Below are 27,087 nucleotides of genomic sequence, written 5' to 3'. Positions count from 1 at the left end.
TATCTGTCAATAGGTCATTCTGTCTCTCAGTATTTCTCTGTCTGCCTGCCTGTCTGCCTGCCTTTCTGTCCTTCTGATCATTTATCTGCCTATCTTTCTGTATTGCTGGTCATCTCTTTGCCAATCTTTCTGTCTGCTTGTCTATTTGTCCATCTCTCTGCCTGTCTGTCTGCCTGTAGAATATCCATTTGTCTGTCTTCCCATTGATCTATCTCTGTTGTATATCTACTTGTCTCTCTACCAGCCTTCCGTCTGTCTGTCTCTCTGTGTTTTTCTGTATCTATATATACATCTGCCTGTCTGTCCTTTTACCTGTCTATGTGTCTGTCTGTATAACTACTTACCTTTATAGATATTTTATGTCTATTTGCATTTCTGCCCTCATGTCTGTCTTCCTTCCTATCTCTTCATCAGTACATCTGTTTATCTGTATGTCTGTGGATCTGTCTGTTCCTCTGTCTGTATGCCTGCCTACTTATTTCTGTATATAGGACTGTCCATTTTCTGTCAGTCTATTCCTTTCTATCTACTCACCTGTCTGTAGATGCGTCTTTCTGTCTATCTCACTCTCTATCTGCTGATCTTTCTATATGGATTTGTCTGTATGTCCACCTTTCAATCTCTCTCTTTTTGTCTATTTGTCTACATGTTGTCCGTCTGTCCCACTCTCAGCCCATCTGTCTACCTGTCCGTTTGTCTATCTGTCCATCTTTCTGACTATCTCTCTGTCCATCTGTCCATCCATCCATCCCTCTGCCTGCTTATCTATTTTTCACCCTGTCTGTCTGTCTTTCAGTCTGTCTGTCTTTCCATCTGTATTTCTGACTTCATCCGTATCTGCCCACCTACCAGTCTGTGAGTCTGTGAATCTGACTCTTCCCATAACTCTATCTACCGCTGCCTACCTGCCTAGCTCTATGACTCCCAGGCTGTCTTTTTATCTGTCCATCTGTGTCTTTGTCCGCATGTCTACTTGTCTTTCCATCCGTATATCCGTATGGCTATCTTTCTCCCTCAGTCCATATAGAGATGACAGACAGAATGGATAGACAAACATCTATCTCTTCAAATGGCTGGGCCTCTGTCTATTTTCTCTGTCTGTCTGACTCTACGTACATGTCCGTATTTGCATGTCTACCTATTTTGTGTGTCTGTCTCTACAGTTGTCAGTCTACATGTGCCTCCCTACTCACGTTCCTGTCTATGTACTGCCCATCTGTCTGTTAACATGTCTGTCTTTCTGATTAGATCTATCTGTCCATCTACCAGGCTATCTATGTCTTAGGTCCACCTGTCACTTTATCTTATCTCATTATCTGTTTTTCTGTCTCTCTGTCTATATATTTTTCTTCCGTATATCTCTGTGTATACATAGGCATAAAGTCTGTTTGTCTTTTTGTCTCTAACTGAATATCTCTCTGTCTGTCTTACGTATATGTGTGTATCTGTCTCTCTGCCAGTTTCTCTGTGTACCACTTTAATGCTGTGTCCGTGAGGAGCTGTGTTTTGTGACGTGTTTGCCTGAGACACAGTGTTAGCTGGAGTCAGTGTGTGTGTGAGGCACAGCAAGGCAGAGCTGAGCTGCTCTGTGAGTGTGGTGAGCTGTGCTCAGGGACATGCAAGTGGCACCGTGTTCAGTGGTGCAGTGGGGAGACCATTCATAGAGCGAGTTTCTGAGATGCTGTGAGTGAGCACCTTGCCCGGACACATGGCCTGTAGGGGACGGCACCATGAGAAAGCCTTCCTGTAGAAATCTCCAGCCTGTGGAGGTCTGAAAGCTCTTTGATCCAGTGCACCCCTCTCTAGATGGACCACCGAGGCTGGATGGACCTCTGAGCTGGGGCAATAGGAATCTCTTCTCCCTTCGTGCTTATATCCAGGTCCCTTGGGGGGGGGGGGTGGCTGTGCACCCCAGGGGATGGCATGGCGGGAGCAGGGGTAAGACTGAGGATGCCCCAGCCTGCCTTGACAACCTCTGTGTACAACACCCCTGCTCTGCCCAAAACCACCCGTTTTACTCCTATGTGCCCCGTGTAGTTATTAGTAATCATGCCTCCTTCCCTTTGTCAAAGGTTTTGGACTTGGACAATAAGTTGTAGGTCACCCTTGACTTTCAGTTGCTTTCTAAATATCCCAGGGGACCTTAGGCTGAAGTGAAGCCCCTGATCCTTGGCCTCTCTTTCCAGAAGCCCAGGCATCCTGGAGGGTCCTGGCGCTGGCAGAGGTGACTAGGGACACATTTTGCTCTTGAAGACTCACCTCGGAGGCCCCGCTGTGCACTGGAGGCCCCGGTCATGCTCAGCACCTCCCTCCCTCCCGGCACATCCTGTGCATCGTCCGTGTCTCTGCCATCTCATGGTCACTCGGTCCCATCCACACGCCAGCAAGTCCCCAGGCTTGATCTCCTGACCTGATCTCTTCTCCGAAATCTGACACATTGATGTCTCTGTGTGCAAGTGGGGTTGGCAACTGCTTTTTCTTCCCCTTTATTTATTTTTTTAATAAGGTATAAGTGACCTATATTTACTCCTCATTGTGTGGACTCCCGCGGGTCTTGAGTAATTGCGCACATCTATGTCCATCGACAATCGTGACATATAGCATTTCGTCACCCCTCAAAATCATCTCCCATCCCACTGGAGCCCTGCCTCCTGGACTCGGTCCGCCACCCCCATGGCCCTGGCAACCACTGATGTTTCTTCCATGCCTGTAGTTGGGGCTTTTCCAGAATGCCAGACACACAGGATCTTCTGAGTCTGGCTTCTGTCTCTCAGCAGCACGCACTTGGGAAGCCTCAGGTCACACCAGGGAGAAACAGCTGTTCCTTCTTGCTGCTCAGGATGGTTCCACCACAGGGACAGGCCACGGTGTGGTCACTCACATGCAGGTGAGAGAGGCATCCGGGTGTCTTCCTGGTTTGGACAATCACGAATAAAGCTCTTATAATCGTCCACTTACAGGTTTTTGTGTGAAAATGAGTCTTCATATCTCTCGGGCTGCATGTACAAGAGGAATGGCTCGATCTTATACTAAATATAGGTTTAGCTTTATAAGAAAGTGCCAAACTGCCTTCCAAAGTCCCCGTGCCCTTTGTTGGCATCTCAAAATGTCCAGAGATGCCATCCCTCCAGCCCAAGCCTGCTCCTCCCCATCCAGATGGAGGCTCACACCAAAACCTACAGGGTCAGCCGTTGCCTCAGTGTCCCCATGGGTCCCCTCCGCCCAACCACCATGCAGCCTCCTAAGCCTGGGCCCAAGTCCCCTCCTTGCTCCTCCCAGAGTCCACCGCCCTGGCCTCTCTGTGTCACTTCCTCCTTGGCAGGTGGAGCGACCTCCTGGAGAAGAAGCCATTTCATGGGCCTTTCTTGTTCGCACCATAACTGGATCCCATCAGCGGAACCCATCCCAGCCCATCCTTCCTCCTGGTCAAACTCTGTCCCTATAGCTAACTGTTGCAGCCACCCTTGCCTTCCTTCTGCTCCTCGAGCCCAGGAGCACCAGCCCCAGGCCACTCCCACAATGGGTGCTCGTCACCAGATAAAGGCGATGAGAGTGACAGAGTGCGCCCAGACTTACGCGGCCCCTCTGCGGGCTGCTGGCTTTACTTACTTACTTCATCCTCATATGGCTTTGTGATTATCAGCCCCATTTTACAGAGGAGAAAACTGAGGCACAGAGAAATGAGCTCCTGGGCTGGAGACACTGAGAGGGAGGGGTAAAGCCAGGTTCACACCCTGGGAGTTGGACTTTAGAGCCCATTCACACTATCTGGGTGCTTTCAGGGCTGGTGTGAAGGTCACCTCTCCAAGGGCTGAGGGTGCTGTCATCTGCACTTCACCTCTGCCACGCACTTGGTTTACAGCCTCCTTTGGGCATTTATCACCGCCTGGGCCAGAGGCGGAAGGAGCTCCATCCGATGAATGAACAAAAGCCACACTGAAAGTCCCTGCCTCTGAGCGGGTCCTGGTTCAAGCCACCTGAACTTTCCCATGCTCCATGGAGCCTCCTGGCTGGGCGGACAGGGGGCGGGGTAACAGAAGTTTCAAGAAATGACCCCAGCCCAGTTCAACCTCTGTGGCTGGAACTGCATGGGCTGGGGCCTCATGGCCATTTGGAGCACGTGTCTCAGAACTGGGACCCTGGGGTCCTCTCATAGGGAGGAGCTGGGCTCATGGACCGCCACCCCCCCAACCCCTAACAAGACTGTTTAGCAGAGTTCACTAATGCACCTTTCATCACCTGCCCATCAGGTACCAGTGGCTGAGCCCAGCTGTTTTTCCATGGGGACAGGGCAAGTGGGCCTCGTTCTGAGGGGTCGGGGGTGGGGTGGGAGTAGCTGTTTGTGCTGAGTCATTCCTGGGAGGGCCAGAACTCATGGTAAGCAGACTGTCCATGTCTCTGAACAGTGAGGGTCTTGAGTGTCATATGTCCCTTCCCTCACACCCGCCTCAGTGAGGGGCTCACCACACCAGGTCACTCCAGACTCACCCTTCTGACCACCAGCTCCCCGTCCTCCACCAGAAGCCAGCACAGCCCCAGCCCATCCACCAGCCTCCTGGCCTCTCTCTGCCTGCCCCTTGCAGGCTCGGCCCCCAGGGTGACAGCTGCCAGCAGTGACAAGCAACAAGGGCAGGACAGTGTGACCTTCAGCAAATCATTCACCCCAAACTTTAACTGTGAAACCCACCCTCTGCTGAGCAGGACACATGGACATGGAACCTCCCCTTGTCAGACCCTTCCTCCCGATGCAGGAACTGCCTATCCCCCGAGTCCAGCTCCAGCCACCTGCTCCAACAGGAAAGTCAGTCAGTGGCCCACCTGCTCCCGCAGGCAACCAGGGTCCTAATGTCTAGCACTACAGATTACTGCCTAGTCTAGAATTTCATATAGATGGACTTCAACAACATCTGTCCTTTTGCGTCTGAATCCTTTCATTCGACATTGTAACTGAGGCTTGTCCACGCTGTTCCATGCATCAGGAGGCTGTTCTTGTTCATGGCTGTGTAATATTCCATCACACTTATATGTGTGCGTGTGTGTGTGCCTAGTGTGTGCACACATCTGTGTGTCTGTGTGTTGGTAGGAGGTTGTACCACCTTTCAAATATGTTCTAGCTCATCACTGAGTTCACAAATTGTTGGCACCTGCAGAATCAGCCCCATTGGGCCCCCCATCCCCCACCATCCTGTACTGCGTATGGTCTGCGTGTGCTGCGGATCTCGCCCCATTGAGTCCGTGGGCAGCTCCCTCTGGAGCTCCGAGGCAGCAAGGAGAGGCCACAGGCCTCAGACTGCGCAGCTGTCTCGGTTGGGAGTGGCAGCACTGGATTTGTGTCGTGTACCACTTGTGCAACTGCACTGTTGCAGAAGCTGGCCTGGGGGCTGGCCCCAGCCCAGAGCTGCCCTCTGGGAGTTCCAGCCCAACCTCGGTACCAAGCCTCAGCCAGGAGCGAGAATGGCCCCAGGCCTTAGCAATGATCTCAGCATTGATCCAGGAAGGCAAAGAAAGAGCTCTCCAGCCCCTGGGCCGGCCCAACTCTCTGCAACATATGAAAGCATCGCTGCTTGAGGTGAGACTGCAGACAGGTCCCAAGGAGGGGCTACAGCTGGCAGGGTCAGGGGAGGATGGAACCAGGCGCCAGGTCACTGATCTGTTCCTTTTTGTCCAGCCAAACTCTCCACCTGCCGGAACCTCCTACCCACGTGCCTCAGGGGACCCATGGGGCTCAGGGAGCCCAGTGCCCCCAGACCCAGAGCTGGGGGACTCAAACACCTTGCCCAGGCAAAGAAGAGCAGGAGGGGCCTGGAGGCCAGAGAGGACACCAGCAGTCATCCAAGAAACAATGATGGAGGCCTGGAGCAGGCAGTAGCAGCGGGACAGAGAAACAGATTTGGACTAAACAAGTTGTAGAGATGAAAAAGGTAAGAGTGTGATGCTAGAGCAGGGCATGAGGAGAGGAAAAGGGGCATCAAAAATCTGGCTTGAGCCACAAGACAGGTTGCTGGCTCACTCCTCTGCTCCTTGAACTCAGTTCCTTATCTGCACCACATTTCTGGGGTGCCGTGTCAGTGTCCTTTTGACCTCCTCGACCCTGACTTGCCCGTGTGCGTCCAACACGTGGGTTAATAAACTCCTGTCTGCTTTGCTTTCTGTACTCATCTCTTGTCCATCTCACCTGCAGAGCAGCATGTAGAGAACCTAAGAGGACAGAAGGAAGAAGACGTTTCTTTCCTCTCCTGCATCACCGACGGGCACCTCTGTAGGGAACCCCAGGCTCACAAATCCCCACCTGGAAGGGGGATGACAGCCCAGGGTAGGGATTTCACTCCCAGACCTCTGGGTCTCCATCTCCCTGTCACTACAGGGATCTCCTCAGATAAGGAAGAGCCATTCTCAGAGTGGGGTCCCCACAGCAGCAGAGCCCCAGCTGGGAACTTGTTGGAGACATGTTTGGCCTGTCCCAGGCCTGCTGTGGCAGAAGGTGAGGCTTCTGATGCACCTGCCGCTCTCAGCCCACTGCCTGCCATCGGTGGGCCCTCCAGCTGAGACTGGTTACTGCATTTCTTAACGATGGAGGAAGGAATCAAAAGAGGAGTCGTATTTCATGTCATGGGAAAATACTATAAAATTCAAATGTCAGTGTCCATAAATGAGGTTTTGTTGGAACACACTCCCAATAGCTAATGGATTTTATTGGAAGCCATTAATGTATAGGCCATCTCCGGCAGCTTTTGTCCCATGGCCACAGCACCAGCAGCTTCGACAGAGACCTCACAGCCTGCACATTTCTGAAATATTTACTCGCACATCCTTTGCAGACAGAGTTTGCCTTCCCTGCCTCCCAGCAGCAAGCCAGTCCCCAAACGGAAACTGCAGGGCCCTGAGCTGGGGCCTGTGAATTAAATGAAGGCTGCATGCACTTGAATGTGAAGACTTTACATTTGCACGTTGCTTGACCTCTGAGAGAAAGTTAGCCTTCCCTTCCTTTTATGATGGAGGCAACCAAGGGCGGCCATTGCACCACCCTCCGAATGGGGCGCATTGCCCCGCCCCTCGGTACTGCTGGGAGCTCATCCCCCAGGGAAGATGGCAGCAGGGAAGCCACCTGGGCATGGGTGGGGATGCTCTCGGTCAGGGGCGGTTGGGGAAGAAACAGCTGCTAGCAGACTACGTATGTATTCACTCATACGGTGATGACTGTCAAGGAAATGGGTTTCCAATGCAACCTTATGTGTTTTATCTTGTGCATTTCAAAATTTTACTTGATAAAATTTGTTTTTATAGCACAGAAGACTATAAAAGCCTGGGTGCTGCAGGTCCTTACACCCCAAGGCTGGAGATCTGCTGCTGCAGGTGTCATGGCCGGCATGACAAATCGACCAGGAACGTTAGGGTAAGAGGATGGTGAAAAGAAATTAAGAGACAAGGATATGGGGGCAGGAGGAGCACTGAGGAGGATGTCCAACAGTACTAAGTTTATTCAAAGCATTAAGGCCATATATATAGTGATAGGAGAAGCAATACACCTGTGTCTAGTTAAACAACCACGAGTTCCCATAATAAGTTTCACATTTAACTATAAGCAGACCTCGTGACACCAAACGGCTGATGCTAGTACAATTGTTCTGTATTGATACAGCAAACCTGAAAGTAATTTATGAGCAGTATTAGGGCAGCAAGGACCAGCAACTAACTTTTGACCCCAACCGAATTGTTCTCATTTGTTTAGCAAGCATGTGGGAAGTCACGTAGGCGAGCGCACAACACATAGCACCAACCCTTTCCCAGTGCTACTCAAGTTTTCCCGTCCTAAACATTTTGTTAGGTTATTCAGACTTTAAAGGAGGCGTAAGTCAGGGCCTGGTTTAGTCCTCGTCTCAAGCCTTATTGCAGCCTCCCACATGCAGGGATACGGCTGACAGCAGCCCTGCTGACTGCTGACCTATGGGTCCTTTCACAGCTCGGGAGAGCCACAGGTTGATTGAGCACTACTCGACTGACTGAGCGCCTACTGGGTGCCTGATCTTGACGTTCTGGGCGCTGGGCACAGCCATGAACCAGGGAGAACAATGGTGCTTGCTCTCTAGAGGCTGACATTCCAGGAGGGAGATGCAGTGAGGCTGTGACACAGGCCGAGAGCCGCTGAGTACCAGCAAAGGGGGCTGGGCCCCACCATGGTCTTCCCTGCCCCTCCCCACAACCCACCCCCAGCAAGCTGTTTCCTTTTCCTTCTTGTGCTCCCTCCCACCCCAGGGCCTTGGCTTGTGTCAGCCCCTTTCCCTGGGAACTCCTCACAAATTTGGAAAAGTATGACTCATCCCTTAGATCTCAGAAGAAATGTCACTTCCTTGGGGAACCCACCTTGGTTCCCCTAATCAGGCCTCCCCTGCTTTCCCTCCCGTGGCACCCTGCATGTGTCCTTTTACCACTCAGGGATTGCTCCATACTGCCATTGCTTGGCACAGTCGGCCCTGCCCAAGCTGGGTCAGTGGGAAGAAGTAAGGGCTGTAGGTTGGTGAGACCCGCAGACTCCTCTGCAGAGGAGGCCCAGTGGACCTGTACTCCGTCCTCCCAACCATCCATGAGGCAAATACACATGAAGCACATACCACAGCCTGCACTGGAGACCCAGCAGCAAGTGAAAGAGATGACAATCCCTGCCTTCATGGATTACCTTACCCTGGGACAGGGAAGGCTTAGGCTGGAACAAGGAGGAGGTAGAACTGAAGGGGACATGCTCTGGGCAGAGGAATAACATATGCAAAGGTCCTGGGGTGAAGAAGAAAGTGTAGTGTTCTCAAAGCACTATAAGGAGGTGAGGACCCTAGAGGAGAGGGGCAGGGGGAAAGGGAGAAGAGGATTAGCTGGGTGAGGTCAGACCAAGATGGAAAAGGACTTCAGGGGCTGGAAAAGCAGTCGGGTTTATTTTCAGTGGAGCAGAAAGCCAGGGAAGGCGGCAGGCAGTGGGGTTACATGGCCTGATTCTGACTTTAAGACCACCCTGGTGCTGGGGGGATGGTGGGCCGTAGTATGATGGGGTATACCCTTTGAAGCCTCCCACTATTCCTGGGTTGCAGACAGCTCTGATCTTGGCACCTCCACACTGAGGGGAAACCCAGATTCCCTTCCGAGTCATTGAGTCCCTCCACTGCAGGAGATGAACTTTTGGAAGGATAAACCGAGTCCAGGGCAGGCCCTCTAGCAGGGCTATCATCCCTCCACTGGCTGAGAAGCTAAGCCCAACACTGGCCGCTGGGGGACAGAAGAGGGCCCAGAGCAGTTCAGTGCCTGGGAGGGCAGTGGCATCAAATGAAGGAGCGCTTGGGGACCCATGCCTGGATCGGATCCCAGATCCGATAACTCACCTCCCTGGAAAGTCCCTTAGTATCCCTCGGCTGATTTCCTCTAAAACAGTTTCACCCAGTCCTTCGGGGATCTCCCATGTGAACTCAGGGAGTGCTCGACAAATGCTCATCACCAAGTTCTCCACCCCTACCCCCTTTCTACCTTTTTTAAAGCAGATTGCGAGTTGGAATCATCTCATACTCAGGGAGGCAGGAAAGCGCAGGGTAAACTATGGGCTCACTGCACCAACGCTGGTGTTGCAACCAGGAGCCGCCTTCATGGGCGCCCACCTAACCTCTAGGGCTCCGGCCCAGTATGTGCTAGGTGGCTGCTGAGTCCTTTCTTGCTCCTTCTTGTTCTTTCCACAAGGGTGCGAGCTAGCATATCTTATGAATATCGCCCCCCCCCCTTTTTTATAGACAGGGAGACTGAGAGCACAGGGGAAAAGAAATTCAGTACAGGTCACCAAGCAAGAGAGTGACCTGGGGTCTGACTGAGGGTCACAGGCAGGACAACGGGTACCTCAAGACTGCTGAACTCCAGTGCCGCCTGATTGGAGTCATAGACATTTATTCTGTGTTGACTGGGGCCCCACACCTGTCTGCAGGAGCTAGTGCTTGGGGGACTGGTGAAGCCATAGCTCATTGGCCCCAACTGGCTTAACTCCAGTACTGGGGTATCTAGGAGGGCTCTGGGACTAGGAGCAGGGATCTCCACCTCCACCCCCAGATCAAGCCAACCACCTTTAGGGTCTTCCTGTCTCCAGGTTCAACCTGAAGGAACAACCTCCAAGAAGCCATTGTGACCTGCCCCCAGCCCCTCCCGACCCCCTGTCCTTCATCTCTGCATGGCACCTCTGCCTGAGCTCCTTATACTGAATCATCCCCTGAATCCCACAGAAGGAAGCTTCCCTGGGGTCCTTCACTGATGCAGAGAAGTTCTCAAGTGAGGGAATGAGCTGGGGCAAAGGAAAGAATTTTCTCCCTCTGGGACTCTGCCAGAAGGCCACTGACACCCTAGAGACTGAGCGCTTGGTACAGATAAAATCCTCCTTTCCCCTAGATGGGCCTCGCATGTCTTCCTCCCTGTGTGTCGTCTGGTCCCTACCGGTGGCCCCTGTTTGCCCTGTGGCCCTCCTCACCCCAGCCTCACCAGGGAGAACACCACTCCAATTCCTCCCTGTCACTGTGCCAGGCTGGAGTGAGGGTCCTCGGGCCCTCTGCCTGCCCACCGCTGCTTTCTATCCTTTCACTGTGGTGAGAACCAGGGCTGCTGGCAGGGTTCGCCCACGATGGAGTCCTCGGAAAGAGCAACCATTCTCTCACACGCAGCAGGCAGCCGCATGTGGACACGTGCCCTGAATCTCAGCAGAAGGAAGTAAAAGGGGGGGCATGTGGGCCCAGGGAGGACAGGGAAGTGGCCCAAGGTCACACAGCTGGGGAAGTATCACATCCAGCATGAGGAGATGGGAGGGCGCACTCCAGGGCCTGTGCGGGAGAGGGTGTGCGGTCACAGGGGCCCGTGGGGGCGTGTCCCAGCTGGAAGAATTTGCTGGAGTCTGCAAGTGGGCGGAACTCTGTCCTCTCTCTCAGCTTTCCCGCCGGACCCACCCCCATCCTGGCCCCCCAGGTCCAGGGTCACAGTGGGCTGACCCAGCCCAAGAATGCCAGGCAGGGATTTTCAAACTCACATCTCCACACGGCGGCACTCAAAGAGATCAAAATGCATTTAATGTGGTCTAGTCTCATGGTCTATGTCTTTAGATACCACTATGTATTGAAAATAACATGTAAATTCTCCAGTTTCACCATTTCAAATAGATTTGACATTCTATGACCTCAAGCAGGGCAGACACCCCATGCAGGGGCCTTCGTCCCATCAGGCCCCCGCTCCCGCCCCCTGGACTCCGCCGGGACCCTCGGGCAGTCAGGGACAGGGGAGCACAGCACCAGCAGGGCAAGGGGGGTGGCCACCATGTCCCAAGCATCACGTGCAGGAGTGCACGTGGATACATCGCTTCCACAGACGTTCATATGCACACACTCCTGGGACCCGCACGCTCTCCCATGTGCCATGCGTACAGCCTCCAACAGGCAGGCACCAGGCTTGTGCACGGAGCCGGGCGCCACCGCCACCCAAATGCACCACGTGCACCTGTGTGTTCACGGGGACACACACACGTATGTACACAGCACTCACCCACATAAGCAGATAGAACCTCGTGTCCAGTTGCACAAAAGCCTCATGGCGGCACACACATTCCACACATTCCCGTGTGGACATAATCAGGGCACAGGGCCAGCGGGACTGCTGGGTTCAGCTGTGCCCATGGTCACAGCTGGTGTCCGTCCTGCACCCTGTGTGCCTGGCCCCATAGCTTGGCAAACAGTACACCAAACCCACATATAAAACACACACTCACACACATGCCCCTTTGGGCAAATACACAGAGAACTATGCGTGTGTGTACCTATACACACATACATACCGCGTACATGTCGTCAGCCCAGACTCACACACACAGGGAGATCCTCATGGGCACACACCTGCATGGCACTCCCACGAACTGTGGGTCCACACGCTCCTGCACTCAGGCAAAGCTGTAATTGCACACATATGCTTGTACAGAGATGAGATGATGGCACATGTGATGCCACACACTTGGTGCTCTCTCTCTCTCACACACACACACACACACACACACACACACACACACACACGCCTGCACAGCCCCTTTCCCATGTAAGCAGCTCAGTGTGTCAGGGAGGAGGGCACCAGAAGCCATGTTCTTGGCCCACTCCCACCTCCACACTTCCTGGTTCTGGCTGTCGAGAACCTTCTTGGAAATCCCAGTGCCTGGGAGGGTGAGGGTGGGAGTATATGGCTACACACACCTGCACAGCACACAGACCAGACACCATGTACACTCACACACACATGCACACGCACACCCAACACACACACTCAGGTGCAGAAATGCTCCCCACTCACCTGTGCTTGGCACACGTACCACACATGGCATGTGACACACTCAGAGGGTTGGTGCTCTCCACACACACACATGTACACACACCCATGCATACACACACACACACTCACACATACAAGGGCACACACACACACCCTCCAGCACACACTCCCCAGGGACAACGGAATCCTTGCTCTGGACACACACGGCTCCTCCCATCCACCCTCCTGTTTCAAGTGCACTAAAGAGGGAGACTATTTTGGTCTTTAGCACAAGCAATAAATAAATAAATAAATACAGGGAAGGAAAAAAAAGAGGGCAGAAAAGTTTGAAAACGCAGCATCTGCCTTTGGTGAGAGATGAAAGGCAGCTCAGGGCTGCTCTCCCCCAGGGTCTGGGGCTGAACCGTCCAGTGTGGGCCTGGGAGGGTGACAGGCCTGAGAGGAGGTGCACCCAGCCACTGAGGTGGCAGGAGCCTTGGGGGACCCAGAGGCTCTGGGCTCTGCTCCAGATGGTAGCAGTGGAAGCCTGCCCCACCCAGCGCTTTAAGGCTCTCCTGCAGCCAGGCAGAGCAGAACACAGGCCCCTGTGCCAGCCACAAGTGGCTGAGGCCATCTCATCCCTCCCCCGTTCAGCCTGACAGTCTGGGAGGGGGCAGGCAGGTGAGCCCTTGCCCCCCAGAGCTGAAATGGAGAAAGCCAGCCAGGCTCAGGGCTGGAAGCAATGCCCTGGCTGGGAAGGAGCTGAGGACCCTCCAGCAGATCCTGAGAGGAAAGAGCTACCTCCGCGGCCTGAAGCACCCCAGCGGGAAATGAAGCTGGGACCTGAGATTAGAGCAGGATGCTGGGAGTCAGGCATCCCTCAGGGCACGGACCTGGGGTGTCTATGGGTGGGAACCGATAGCTCATGCCCAGATCTTCCAAGGCCTCAGACCTCAGGCCAGGTCTCCAGCTGCCCTGGGGTTGGGTAGAAGAGGAGGTGAGAGGCAAGAACGCTCACCCCAGGCCCCTGGCCTCTCCCGGCCTCCCAAGACCCACCCACCGACTGCATGACCTTGAAGTCTGCCTCAGTTTCCTCACTTGGGCCAGGGTCCTAGGTGCCTAGCTGTCTTGGAGGGCATGGGTTGGGGAGGCCGAGGTTGGCAGGCTGGGGAGACACATATGGGCTTTCTAATTAAGGACTTCCTTACAGGCCTGGTCATTCGAGAGGACAAAATTCTTAGCTGTCCTGGGAAGGGCCTGGCCTGCTCCATCCCCGCCAGCTGTGTCCTCTACCAAGAACAAGCCCACGCTGGGCAGCCCGTGGCCCAGAGGCCTGATTCTAGGCCAGCAGAGCCAATAGCTGCAAACTTCTTCCTGATGAGGCTGCCAGGATGCAAGCGCCACTTCCAGTCATCTTGGCTGACAACTGCACACCTCTTCTAAGATCATTCCTCCTCCCTTCAGCGGGGACAGCCTGGCTGGGACGCCCCTGCACTCACCTAGGCTGCCCCAGGTACAGACAGCAGGCCAAGACACACAGGCTGGTGTGGGCTTCGTGGTGGAATCGGGGGCAGCTGGGAGGACAGGTGGGTCCAAGTAAAACAGAAACAACCGGGGCTGGCCCTTGGGATCTCTAAGGCACGACTTACACTGGGGTCCTGTGGGAATAGGGTCAATCTGCTTCCTGGGCATCTGGGAACCTGCCCTCCCTTCCCACGGAGCCATCTACTCCAACATTTTCCAAGCGCCCCTCACTGCGGAAAGGGTGGAGGCTATCGGGCAGAAAAGGAGAGAAATAAAACAGGAAAATCTGGTGGGAGTAGGAGAGCGGGCCCTCCATGGCAGGCAGGTCCCATATCCAGCCCTGAGACGCACCTCTAAGGTACAAAAGTTAAACTCCAAAAAGCTCAAACTAGTTTTTTCCTAGCCCCTACCCCTACCTCTGTGACTCTGGAAAGCTTTTATTATGATCATTAACATGGTCTTGGTTTTTCCATGACAAACATCATCTAATCTGCCCGTGAGCAGAAGGAACCACAGATGAGCCCCTCTCTTGTGCTTGTGTGGACGGCGCCTCCGGGCACACACTCGGCCTTCATGGAGGAGAGGCCTGTCCAGCCTCAGGGAACCTCGTGGAGCCCCCATCTAAAACCCGCATCTCGGCAGACCAGTGGAATTCTCACTGACCATTTTTGTAATCCCCAGAAATTAATTTTTTTTTTTTTGGTCAATCATGTGTTAATTTTTTATTTTTTTTTTGTAAACAGTTTTACTCAAGCTATGGTTGAGAAAGCCAAAACCAGTGTTTCTCCCCAAGTTAAAAACTAGCAAGGTGCCCTGCAGCCTGCCAGCCTTCACCCACAGAGGCCGGATGGCCACTGAGCCACCTCTGAGCAGGCAGAAGTTCTAGCCTCAGACAGAAGCCCCTGGCTCCTGGCCCGGACCCCAAGAGGTTACCTCCCTGCACCTGCTCCAGTCTCTGAGGCCAGCGGCGGCCCGCTTTTGTCCTGCCTTCTCCCGCCAACCTTCCCAGGCCACTGTGAAGAAACATAAAGCATCTAAAGTGCTACTGAGTCTGCAACCAGGGCACCTGGCCCGTTCTGCTCAAACCCAGGGCCCTCAAGGGACACCGGGCCTTTCCCTGGTGGGGTGGATGCTGCAATTGGCCCATGGTGGCTCAGATCTCTGACTCCTGTCTGTAAGGCCACTGCTTGAGGCTGCCACCACCAGCCTGAGGTTTGTCAAAGTCATGCCGGGCCTGGGGGCTGCACCCATCCTGGTCTCCATCTGCCTTGTCCTCCTCATTGCGGCTCAGGAAAGCCAGCTCGTTCTCGGAACAGAAGGAGTTGGCACTGGGCAGCAGGAATTTGTTCTCCCCCAGGTCCTTGGTGCTGCAGCGGGGTGTGGAGGGCACCTCGTAGGTCTTATGGAAGTGGGAGTAGTCGATCCTATACTGGTTCTTCTCATCAAAGAGGACAGGCTTGAAGCGGTGGCCCCACAGGATCTCATTGGCCAGATAGGAGCTGGGGGCCTGCGTGGTCATGGCTGTGGCCTCCACCATGCCCTCCAGGATGACCACAATCTCGAAGTCATCCATCTCCAAGTCCTGCCGGCTGATGCCAAACAACAGGCTGGCCTCGTCAATCTTATGCAGGATGGTGATGGGGGACACAAGGAAGATGCGGTCGAGGCCCTTGTCGAAGCCGAGGTCAATGTCGATCTGGTACAGCGGGATGTACTCGCCTTCCTTGGTGACCCGCGGCTTGATGAGCTGGGCCTGCGCGTGTGCCTCCACGATGTGGCTCTTGCTCAGGTTGCCTACGTGCCACATGAGGCAGAGCTTGCCATCGCGCAGGGCCACCACCTCATTGTGGCTGAACAGCAGCGTCTGCGCCTGCTTCTTGGGCCGAGCCATCTTGACCATGATGGCGCCGATCATGAAGGAGTCGATGATGCAGCCCACGATGGACTGCGCCACCACCATGAACACAGCCATCAGGCAGTCCTCCATCACATAGCACAGCCTGTAGCTGATGGTGGTCTGCGCCTTGATGGAGAAGAGGAAGGCAGCCATGAAGCCGTGCACCTGCATCACGCAGGACGTGCAGCCATGGTCCTTGGCCAGCTCCAGGTTGCCATGTGCCATGGCGATGACCCAAAAGATGTCACCGAACAGGAGCCAGGAGGCGAGGAAGGCCAGTGAGAAGATGAGCAGCATGTAGCTCCAGCAGATGTCCACGCAGATGGTGAACATGTTGGCCAAGTAGGGCTGCGACTTCTCATCCATGTTGGCGAACTCGATGTAGCACTGGCCGTTCTTCTTGACAAAGCGGTTCCAGCACCGGTGCCACGTGTGCACCTTGCTGTTGCCGAAGCCGTTGGCCCCTGACATGGTGACCAGGTGCAGCCCGTCCTCCAATGACACGATGCTGTAGGGGTTGGCCTTGCCGGCCGAGGTTATCCCGGGGATGGGGGGTGCCTGGCTTGTCCCCGGGCCGGTTCCATGGGGGGCGGCTCCTGCAACAGAGAAGACAGAGGGGCTGGCGGAACAGGCCACCCTGGCCCAGACTTCTGCCCCCACCCGGGGCCCTAGGCCGTGGCGGGTGACCGTCTGCACCCTAACTCACCCCCCATGGAGCTCTCCATCTCCCCTCCTCAGCCACCCACCCACCCTCCTTCTCGGCTTGGAAAACAGACCTGGAGCTTCCCAGAAGCTCTGGCCAAAAGCCTTGGCTTCATCCTCAGCCCATCTGAGCGCCCCCCTACCAAAGGCTCCTCTTCCAAAGTGTATTTACGATCCTACCTCTTCTCCCACAGCTGTGGCCTGAGTCCCTGTCATCACCCACCTGGACCAGCACGGCGGCCGCCTCGCCAGCCTTTGTGCTCCAGCCCCCACTCCGGTCCAGAGGCAGCGGGGGAGCCTGGCTGTCCTCTGCTCAAAGCCAGTCTCTGCTGGCACCTGCGAGGCCTGCATGAATGGAGTCCGGGACCCCTCAGATCTCAGGTCCAGGCACCTCCTCTCACCCGCCGCAGCTCCAAGCCTGTGTGCTGCTCCTCAGGACTGGCCCTCACACTCTCGGCCCAGACACCCTCCCGCTGCCTCACCTCCCTCAGTCCCTGGCCTCCGTGCCCAGGAGCAGCTTCCTGAACCCATGGGGGACTGTAACCCCTCACCCAGGTCCTCACGGTAACCCGAAAGCACTGACTTTTGACACTGTAACAGTAGTAACAGTAACGGGAAGGACAGGCCTGGGGTCGCACTCACCCACCGATCCCACCATGAGACTACTGGCCTCCCGAGCATCGTGAGTTTGCTGTGTGGTTCACTGCTGTCTCACCCCCCAGGCCTCGAGCAGAGCCTGGCCCCGAGGATGCCCTCCTGATGCTCAAGCCCTGTGACCAACGACACCCACTCTCAGCGCCCATATACCACAGCCTCCATCCATAACTAGGAGAGAGTCCACGGGTCAGTGCCCAGAGAGGTCAATGACTGACCCCATCCCAGTGGCCTTCCCATCACTGCCTTTCTCAGCTCTAAATGACAGCATGTAGGGAAACACTCAGAGCGCCACTGTCCTTGGCCCATTCAGGGGAGCACTTGGTGGGCTTGTCGCAAACGCACACACACACACACACACACACACGTACGCACACCAAGCTCTCTCAGGCATGTCCCATAGCATAACACCTGCAGCTGGACACACTGCTTTCAGGCTCATACCCCATGTTCAGCCCCCAGACGGGCTGGCAGCGGCCCCTCCCCCAGGGCCTCACCGGCTCCGGGCTGGCCTGTTGGTGCCAGGCCGAGGCACCTGCAGGCCAGAGGCCATGGTGCTGCCTGGAGCTGTGGTCACTGAGGCCATCTAGCCCTTAGCGTCAGGGCTGCAGGCACTCAGGCCCTCAGCCTGGCTCAGCAGGGCTGAGCTGGAAGGAGGGGGAGAACACTAGCCGTCTGGCCTGGCCAGGACGCTGAGTCAGACATACTCCTCTCCACCACTGGGGACCCCATCCACCCCAAATCCCCACCTGATCACACCGGGAGGCCAGTGTTAAGATGAGGCTGGGAGCCCTCAAGTGCCCAGAAGACAATGAGGCCCCAGATAAGAAGGTCCCAGGGAAGGTGGTCCAGAAGCAGAGCCAGGTGGCCGAGCACCCACCAGAAACCCAGAAACAGGAAGCGACACAGCCAGGGGGAGGCAACACTGGGATTTAGCCCCCGTCTGTGTGACCAGGTGCAGCCAGGGCCTCGGAGGGAGCACAACATCTGACCTCCGCTTCGAACACCTGGGAGACAGGTGAGGGAGAAGTCCACATGAGCAGCCAGCTGCACATCCCTCCTAGGGTCTGTCTCCGTTGCCAGATGCTTCTGAATCCCCAGAGCAGGCTCGTATGTAACACTCACGGCCCTTACTGCCCACTCCTCAAACTGCAGAGAAAGCAGGCCAGACACATTAGCAAATGGTCTTAGATTCTCCTTGCAAAACCCTAAGAAGGTGGCTGCCATCACTACTTCTACCATGAATGGAGATTCAGAGAGGTTAAGTGACTTCCCCAAAGTCACACAGCCAATAAGCAAGAGAGCTGAAATTCGAACCAATCTAGCTAATGCAAGGTCTCCTGTCGTGGGCATGTCAGGCTCTTCAGGGGCCTCTTCTCACACTGCCACCGACCCCCGCAGCTACTCCAGCTGGCCACCTCACCATAGGTCTGAGGAACTGAGGCCTGGGGCTGTGATGGTGGATGCTGCTTCTGCCTGGGCCAAGAGACAGGGAGCCGGGGGTGGTGGGGACCCCGGGTACTGTACCGAGAAGATGGCTCAGCACCAGATTCCTGGGCCCTCCAGGCAAAGGAGACCAGGGCCCAGGTACTTAGATGCTGGTGGCAGGCCACTGGACCACAGGGGGCAGGTTTATGTGACCTGGATGTCTTGAGGGACATCCAGTGCATCATGGCTGCTCCGACTGGGGCTCTGAGCAGCTCGAGGCCTGCAAGGGACAGAATCGGAAGAATCAAAGGTCAGAGAGCCCAGCCTGGCACGCTGCTCCCATCAGCTGGGGAGACCCACACCTGGCCAGCTCCCAGGCCAGGGAGGGAACTGCAGTGACTCCTGGTGTTTCTCCCTGGCCTGGGCACCTGGGACCCACCCAGACTGTGTCACACAAGCTTGGGAAACCCTTCTTCTGTTGTTGTTCTCCTCAAACCACACAGAAAATCAACAAGTTCACATTGACACTTGCCCCCCTGTTTCTCAGCTAGCAACTGAGACTATGAGCAGAGTCACTGTCCAAAGTCACCCAGAAACTAAGGTTTAGAGATAGAGTTGGAGCTCCAGGTATCGGTCCAGTCCTCAACTTTCCATGGCCCCATCCTGTCATATGTGTGTGTGTGTGTGTTTGCATGTGATGCTAGGGGTGTGGGGAGCCCCTCCCAGGCTCTTGGTGAATGCTGCTCCACAAAGAAAGAACTGGAAGAGGACCCATGAGTAGAAACCCTAGAAACACAAACTTGACAAACATCCCAAGGACACTCCACATAGACAAACACAGGTGTGGCAAGGTCATGCAGCCTTGAGCTCTTTAAAGACTCGATTTCAGAAATGTGGGACAACATCCCCAACCAGGGATACTCAGGCCTATTGCCTACATTCCTGTTCAGTGGATGCATACAGTTAAATCAGAAAAGAAATGTTATTAGATTTGTTTTGCTACAAGAGGCCTCAGCAAGTAAGGAGACTGGCTCCCCATTTCATCGATTCGAGAATTAAGGCTGAAACTTGTCTCAACTCACAAAGCAATTCGTGGGCTTGGATGAGACAGTAAAGGCAAGGGTTAGGATCACTGTTGGTAGATGCCCAGGTCAGCCAGTGGGGACCTGAGGCATTGACTGGAGGGAAGCGGGAGGGAGGCCCTGGGGTGAGCTACCTGAGCTAGACGAGGTGACTTCGACACTGAAGGTGGGTAGAGAGGCAAGTCCAGCGGGCAGAGAAGGGGAAGTGCAGTGCGCAGACCCAGACACCTCCGGGAGATGGAGAAGCTGTCCCCAGCCCTGCTGTCTCTTGAGCCCACTTCTCTGCCGGCCACAGCTCTGTGGACACAGACAGACTCCCAGCCACCAGGGCATTTGGAGCTCAACAGGGCCTGGGCTGGGAGCTTTTAGAGAGGCAGCAACCACATGACCCAAAGGTGGGGCCCAGAAGTCACCGGGAGGTGCCTCCGGATGGAGCAGGACACCCCATGGCCTGTCCCCTGAGGCTCTGGGCACCTCAGGTTTTGGCAACATCCGGCAGGGAAAGAGGGCAAGGTGGGGGCCCAGTCTCAGATGTCAAGAGAGCACTAGCTACAAGAGTGGGAGGAGCTGAAGCTGCTCCCCCCCACCAAGACTTTCTGCTGGCCAGAGCTCTTTGGAGGGAGGAGCACACTGATCAGTGCCCGCAGTGTGCTCTCTGCATGTCCAGCCTGGTTCGAGGAGCCCCAGTGACTTCACTTAATCCCTGCAACAACCTTATGACTATTATCCCCATTTTCCAGATGAGGAAACAGTAGCTCAAACTGAATCACTTGCCTAGGACCACATGGCCCCTAAGCAGCAAGTTCCCAGTCTAGAAGGTGGGAGAGAAACCGACCCCCATTGCCCCCAGGCCCCAGGGTCCGACCGCAAGCCTGACAATGAGTTCCAATCTCAGTCCTTCAGGCCCCGAACCGTGTGCCAGTAAGACAGACAGACAGCCCCGAATCTCGACACTGAAAGCAGAGGTGAGCCCCTCACAGGCGCCCCTGACCCAGGGCCCTTGTTCGGAATGTCATGGAATGGGGCACTCACTACCTCCTGATCAAAGCCTACGATGGGGAAAAAACTCCTCGGAGACCCCATGGTTCCGGGACAGCCAGCGCCTGGCCTGCAGGCAGCTGCCACCACCTCTCCCGTGTCCCAGGACAGCCTCCGCAACTCTCCTACTCAAGGAACCACCGACATCTTTAGCAAGAGAGCTTGATGAATCCAATCTTCAAGTTGCAGGCAAGGAGACTGAGGGTCTGAGTAGGGCTCTGGGACTCTGTCACACCGGAATTGAGAGCCGGGGCCAGGCAGGGGCAGAGAATGCCAGCCAGGGCCTAGTGCCTGCTGGTGGTGGTGGGGGGGTGGGCGCCAGGGAGCGAGGGGAGCACCCAGGGGTCCTAGAGGAGGCCAGGGATGGTGTGAATGGGAGCTGGAGGGTTGGGAGCACCGTTTCCATTCTCACACTGGGGTAGAAGACGACCATCTCCTTGGCCCCTTCCAGGCCAACCTCCCCTCCCCTCCCCAGAGCACAGACCGCCTTTGTCTGCAGTGCACACCACGGCCTACACACATTCAGAGCCCACACAGTGCAGGTTTTCTGGGCCAAGCCCATGCTGGGTGCAAGGAGAGAAATAGCCAGACTAGTAGGACAGTGGAGATGGTCACTCGTCCCCCTGCGCCCCGGGCCCTCACCACCTCAGGGCCTGCCTGCTCCATTTCCAACCACTGACACTAGGCTTTTCACCCAAAAGCTCTCTCTGGCCGCAGGCCCACTCTTGGCTCCCATGTCAGAAGGGCTAGGGAACGAGCGCTCCCAGAGCAGACTTCCTGGAGGGGGCAGCTCCCTGCCCCCGACAAGCGTACTCTGGGTGCCTGGTCTACACTGCCTCCCCAGACCCAAGCCTCTTCTCCCAGATGTCCCCCAGCACCACAGGCCAATGGGGCTCCTCCTCTTCTCCCAAACCTCTTCCTTCCTCCTGTTCCCCTCCTCCTCCCCCTCATTCTCCCCTTCTTCCCCCTTCCCTTCCACTCCCCGCCCCCTCCTCCTTTCTTCCTTTGCCCTCCTCCCCTCCCCTTCCTCCTGCCCCTTGTCATCCTTACTCTCCCCCTTTCTCCTGCTCCTCCTACCTCCTTCTCCCCCTCCCCCTTCTCCTGTCCCTCCTCCCAGGGTCATTTGGCAACCTGATCACTTCCCCAGTTGTCTGAGCCAGAAGCCTGGTCTCCTCTCTCCTCCAGCCTCCATACCCACTCCCTCAGCAGGTCCTGTGTGGTTTGACTCCTGATTTCTCAAAGCTGTCCGCCATCTAATCACCTACATCCTCCCTCCAGTCTGGGCCACTCCTGTCTGGACACACCAGCAGGCCTCTAATGGGTTATGCTGTGGTGCCCCTCTGCCGCACGTTCTCCGACCCCCAGATCACAGCTAAAGGGATTCTTCAGACTCCTCCCGTCTGTCAGGGGTCAGCGGAACCACAGAACCTTTTGGATCCTCTGGCCCCAGGCTCTTCCTGTTACGCCTGAAGCCACCTTCTACCTGGTGTGAGAGTTGCCAACCTCAGAGGCCGGGAGAGGCTGGAGCAGGCCTGGCTCAGAGGAAACACCCACCGACCAGACAAAGGGAGGAGAGAACATACCGCAGAGAAGCAGATGGATGAGGAACACAATGGGCCGTTGTATGAGGTGAAAGACAGGTGCCCAGATGGGCGGTCAGGGGACTGATGGGTGCATGGGGGGATGGGTGGTAGCCAGGAAGATGAATAGGTTCAGCGGACAGAAAATAATTCAATGACTTGGGTGGATGGCTTAGTGGCTGGATGAAGAAATGGATGGGTAGGTGGGCAGGCAGATGAGCAGACAGATGGACGGCCAGATGGATGGGTGGTGGATGGAAGGACACAGTGGTATTTGGGTGCACGGATGAGTGGCTGGGATGGTGGGTGACTGGCCGGGAAATGGGTGAATACATGGAAGGAAAGACAGCTGGATGTGCTGGGTAGGTGAGTGCACAGGTGGGTGGATGGTAGATGGATGGGAGGTGTGTGGAGCTAGGCTGACAACGGGTTAAGGAGATGCTGGAGGGGAGAGGGACAGGTAAGTAGACAGATGAGTGTCTGCTTGCCAGATGGCTAGATGGATCGATGCCCATCAGTGACCTCCATTTACCTCTTGATTCCTATCTTCTAAGTAACAGTGCTGAGCAGGCAAGTGGCTGTCTTCAAGGCTGTGTCAGCAGCAGCTGCCATTTCCCAGGCCCCAGCTGGAGAGGAATCAGTCGCTACAGGACCCTGAAGTTAACAGAGCAAAGCCGAATTACTATAGATGGTGCTGCTCTCCCCACAATGGCTCCAAAGTCTGAGATTTCCACCTAAACCCACATTTCTGCTGCTTCCCTCGGGGTCCCGTGGGAGGTGGGAGAGGCCTCTGGCCCACACCTCTGACACTCACACCTTCACAGCTTGCAAGTCTGTCTATGAAACTGTTCCGAACCAGTGGAGGGCAGAACAGGATGGGTCCCGGGGGAAAATTACAGCTGGTAATTACGGAGTGCCCACTGATTGCCAGACACTGTGGTAGGTGTCACAGGGACATTAGCTCATGTTATCCTCACAACAATGCCACAGGGTTGGAACCATCCTTGTTCTCATTCCAGAGAGGTGGGCAATGCGGTCATTTCCCCAAGGTCACAGAGGATCTCAGGTCCCTAACCTGTGCTCCTAGCCTCCACCTGCAGAGCCTTCCCAGGGCTAACCACAGGGTTCAAGCACGGACGGACAGAAGGACAGACGGATGGATGGATCATGGATAGATGGATGGATGATGCATAGGTAGGTGGGTGTGTCTGTGGCTGGATTATGGACGGATGGATGGGTGGGTGGATTATGGGTGCATGTGTGGGTGTGTGGTGGATTACAGATGGACAGATGGGCGGGCGTGTGGATGGCGGATGCTAGACAGACGGATGAGTAGGTGAGGAGAGGAGCAGGTGAACGCATGGGTGGGTGGGTGGGTGGATGCAGTGGCGTGGTGAGTGGGACAGATGACTTTACAGATGAGTGCATGGGTGCATAAATGTCTCTACGGATCGGTGCATGTTGGTAACCTGTCAGACACTTGCCTAGGGAGTACACACACCCTATGTCGTCCCAGCAACCCAGAAGCCTCACTTGTCCCACTGTCACAGGGTCGCTGCTTTTCTCTCCACTGTGCTGTGTGGACGGGAGGACAGGGTGGCGGGAGGGCCCTCCGTGAGCCTCCAGAGGCAGGCCCACTCGCCTTCCCCCACCTCCCAGCCACCGCCGAGGCCACAGAGCCCCACCCCTTCACAGCTGAGCTGGCTGCCGTCCACTGTCGCACTGGCTTTTCTGGCTGGGATCAAGGGCACTCTGGGTGAGTCACCCCCATATCATAAGCCTCCTGGGGCAGGTGACAGCGATGGGTTTAGAGGAACACAGACCTGGGTTCAAGTCCTCTGCCCGTCACAAGCCGTGTGACCTTGCGTGACTCACTTCCCCCTTCTGGGCCTCTGCTCACTCCATAAGGGAATGTCCTTCTGGTTCCTTTTCACCATCCAGGCTCTGATCTCAAGACTCCCTGTCCTCAGCCCCCTGCTGCCCCATCCCTCACCATTCCCTGAGCAGCGGCTATGGATCTGCAGGGCTCCTCTCTTAGCCCCAACACCCTGGAAGTGATGGGGAAACTGAGGCCCAGGAAGGCTCTATCATAGACCCACATCACACTGGGAATCTCCATGGCAAAGACTTGTGCCCAAATCCCTGATCTTTGCCCTTCCCCTTGAATGGGCCGACACTGTGCCTGGCCTGAGGGCCCATTCCTGTCTTCAGTTACTCCGATTTTTAGTATCACCTTGAGGGAGGGCTTCTTGTCCCGGCTGCACAGACAGGTAAATTGGGGCTCCCAAAGGCTAAGTCACTTGCCCTGGGTCGCCTGGAGCTGGAACTCCAAAAGATGAGCTGTCACAGGGCAATCTTTTAGGGGGAAAGATGTGAGACAGTCCATCCTGCCCCACTTTCTGTGGGCCTGTTTGGTCCTCTGGCCAGCCCCAGGCTCTCTCAGTCTTGTTTCTGATGCCCTAGTTCCTAAAAGGGCTTTTCCCCAGACCCACAAACCCAATCACATGTGTTCTCACATGTGAGGAAGGCAAATTAGTCCCATTCTCCAGGGAAACAGAGGCTCCAATCAGAGAAGTGACTGGCCCAAGATCACAAAGCCACTGAGTGAGTGGCATTTTGGAGATAGGAACTCAGGTCTCTGGACACCCTCTCCAGTGCTCCACCTGCTACCCTGAGACGACCACAGCAGCCCATGATGTGAATTCAAACCTCTGAAGTTCACCAAATGCTTTCCTGAGTCATGGGCATGGTCCCAGATTGGATCGGTTGGGGGTGGGATGGGGCTTGCACATAACATAGGAGCAACCCGAGCCCAGACTGGACAGACTGGCCCTCAGACTGCCAGGCAGCGAGGGCAGGGCCTGGATGGACCCTGAAGCTTCCCCACTTCCCCCTGCCAGTGCCAGTCTCTCAGCCAAGGCCAGGGCTAAAACTGCCTGGGGACAAGGCGAGGCATTTCCCATCCCTGAGGCCCAGCTTCATCCTCCACAAAATGGGCTGATGACACCGGCCCAGCGGATGTGCCCATGCAATTCAGTGTGGTAAGGGAGGTGAGCTCTGGGCACAGGGCCTGGAATAGCAGGGCCCTGCAGGAGGCAACTGTCACCACCCCTGATCTCAGTCCTCCCTGGGGTGGCAGGGGGCGAGGGTGTCAGTGAGCCCTGATTCCCTAAGCCAAGGCCTGGATGACCCCAGCTCAAGAGGGCCCTTCCTGGGCCTCAACCTCCTCTGTTTGCAAAAGAGATACAGCCCACCTACCTCCAGACAGTCAGGGGAGCAAAGGGAGGCCCTGTCCCGGTGCAGACCTGGGGTAAGGGCCATCCCCTCCAGGGTTCTCTGGAAGGTTCTCTTGCAGGCTCTGAGAGCAGACATGGAGATTCCCGAGAGGATGGAAAGGTGGCATATGTATCCCTCGCCCTCCCACGCAGTCCCGTGTGACCCTCTCAAGATGCACCCCAAGAGCCCGGAAGCAGGAGAACCAGGAGCTGGCAGAGTCTGGAGCCTGGCTACCTCCCTCCTCTGTGCCCAGCAGATGCTGCTGCCACCACTGCAGGCAACCCTCAGGCCACTCCTGCTCCACGGCCTGGTGACAGGGCTACACACTCTGATCCAGGGACAAGCTGGGCCAAATGGCCAGCAGAAGTGGACATCTGCCTTCTGAGCCCCAAGGTGAAACCAGAGCAGGAGCCTCTGGCCCCCAGGATGGACGACAGGTCATGCCAGACACTGGGGAATGTTTTGGAGGGTATTTTTATCTTGAGAACATCCTTCTACAGCAGGTAGGGACGGGAGGGAGACAGGGTGTCCTTGGCCCCAGGCCTCTAGGTGTAGCCGAGGACAGAGGACCCTGGGAGCTCTCTGCTAGAGTGCCCATTAGAGACCTGTCCCGAATCTCCCATCCCAGGAGCATGTGGGACCTAAAGGGTCTCGGGGCAGGTGTCTGTCCCTCTCTGAGCCTCCCTCTTACAGTCAGCCCTTCCTGAGGGCCTGCTCAGGCTGGGCTCAGCTGGGCACCAGTGACTTGGATGGAACAGCAAATGCCTGCCCTCGTGGGTTGCCTTGCCAAGCAAGGGAGATAGTGAATAGACCAGCAGTCACAACAAGGCTGGCTCAGAGCCACAGTCAGAGTCCTCAGTGCCCAGGACAGATGGCTAACCCAGTTGGGGGGCAGGGGGGCTTCCTGGAGGGAGCAACAGGAGAAAGCCCAGCCCGAGACGGACCGCAGTGCTTTCAGTAGCACCTAGAATCTCACAGGCCACGGTGCACATGGGGCTCTGCTCCTCACACACTGGGCCTTGGGCAAGGATCTCCCCACCTCTGAGCCTCCCTGTTCCTATCTACACCCCCAGGGGCTGGCCCTTCCAAGCCCAACATTCCAGAATCCTAAAGGATTTGGGGCTGAAGAGGATTTAGAGAGACAGACAGGGGCGTCATCATCCTACTAACAGAGAAGTCCTGTGTGCGTAGGCGCTGGAGCCAAGGCGTGACACCGACAGATGAAGAAACTGAGGACCTGAGAGGCGCCAGATACCATACTAATGACCTTGGACTTGATCCCTAGGGCAGTGGAGTGTCAGAAGGAAACTTGAAAGAATGTGTTGGGGCAATATGGCCTGGGTTCAAATCCTATTTCTGTCCCTTCCTGTGTGACCTTGGATCAGTCATATACCCTCTCTGAGCCCATCTTCTGACTTGTAAAATGAGATTAGTAGTGGTATCATCTCATGGGGTTTCATCAAGTTAATACATGGAGGTTGCCCAGCTGAAAATTTCCTTGTTCCCCACTGCCTCCCATCACCACATACCTGAGCTCCAACTCACTCTAGAGAGGGGACATGGGCCGCTGGAGGACCTGGGCTGGACCTCACTCCAGGCAGGAAGGAAGGAA

The 27,087-nt window shown here is 55.6% G+C and overlaps 2 protein-coding genes and 1 long non-coding RNA gene across 3 annotated transcripts in view; 1 reads left to right on the top strand and 2 right to left on the bottom strand.

Moving 5' to 3' along the window:
- The window catches only part of LOC125085087 (ATP-sensitive inward rectifier potassium channel 12-like), a 157,431-nt gene extending 137,668 nt beyond the window's left edge, over window positions 1-19,763 (bottom strand). The window contains exon 1 of the mRNA XM_047703241.1: window positions 19,716-19,763. The gene's annotated coding sequence lies outside the window, so the exon portion shown is untranslated. The remainder of the gene's footprint in view (window positions 1-19,715) is intronic.
- LOC125085088 (inward rectifier potassium channel 18-like) lies at window positions 13,407-19,117 on the bottom strand. Its single transcript, XM_047703243.1, has 2 exons — window positions 18,495-19,117; window positions 13,407-16,311 (listed from the first exon to the last, which is right to left on the bottom strand). The coding sequence occupies exons 1-2, from the start codon at window positions 18,742-18,744 to the stop codon at window positions 14,972-14,974; spliced, it is 1,590 nt and encodes a 529-aa protein (XP_047559199.1). The 5' UTR covers window positions 18,745-19,117; the 3' UTR covers window positions 13,407-14,971.
- A 2,351-nt stretch (window positions 19,764-22,114) lies between the features above and the next one.
- Window positions 22,115-26,746, top strand: LOC125085089 (uncharacterized). Its single transcript, XR_007122773.1, has 3 exons — window positions 22,115-22,248; window positions 25,729-25,868; window positions 26,667-26,746. It is a non-coding gene; the product is annotated as an uncharacterized LOC125085089 (long non-coding RNA).
- The last annotated feature ends 341 nt before the right edge of the window (window positions 26,747-27,087 follow it).

This window comes from Lutra lutra, chromosome 14, assembly GCF_902655055.1.
Source record: "Lutra lutra chromosome 14, mLutLut1.2, whole genome shotgun sequence".
In the NCBI taxonomy this organism is placed as follows: domain Eukaryota; kingdom Metazoa; phylum Chordata; class Mammalia; order Carnivora; family Mustelidae; genus Lutra; species Lutra lutra.
The sequence above is the reverse complement of the archived record's forward strand: the minus strand, read 5'-3'. Positions and strand labels throughout refer to the sequence as shown.

Bases quoted from the DNA above. Each gene is read 5' to 3' on its own strand.
- LOC125085088 (XM_047703243.1), bottom strand. From the start codon at position 18,744: ATGATGCACTGGATGTCCCTCAAGACATCCAGGTCACATAAACCTGCC. The intron at 16,312-18,494 runs GTGAGGTGGCCA...TCTCTGTTGCAG, and splicing joins CTCAGTTCCTCAGACCTATG to GAGCCGCCCCCCATGGAACC.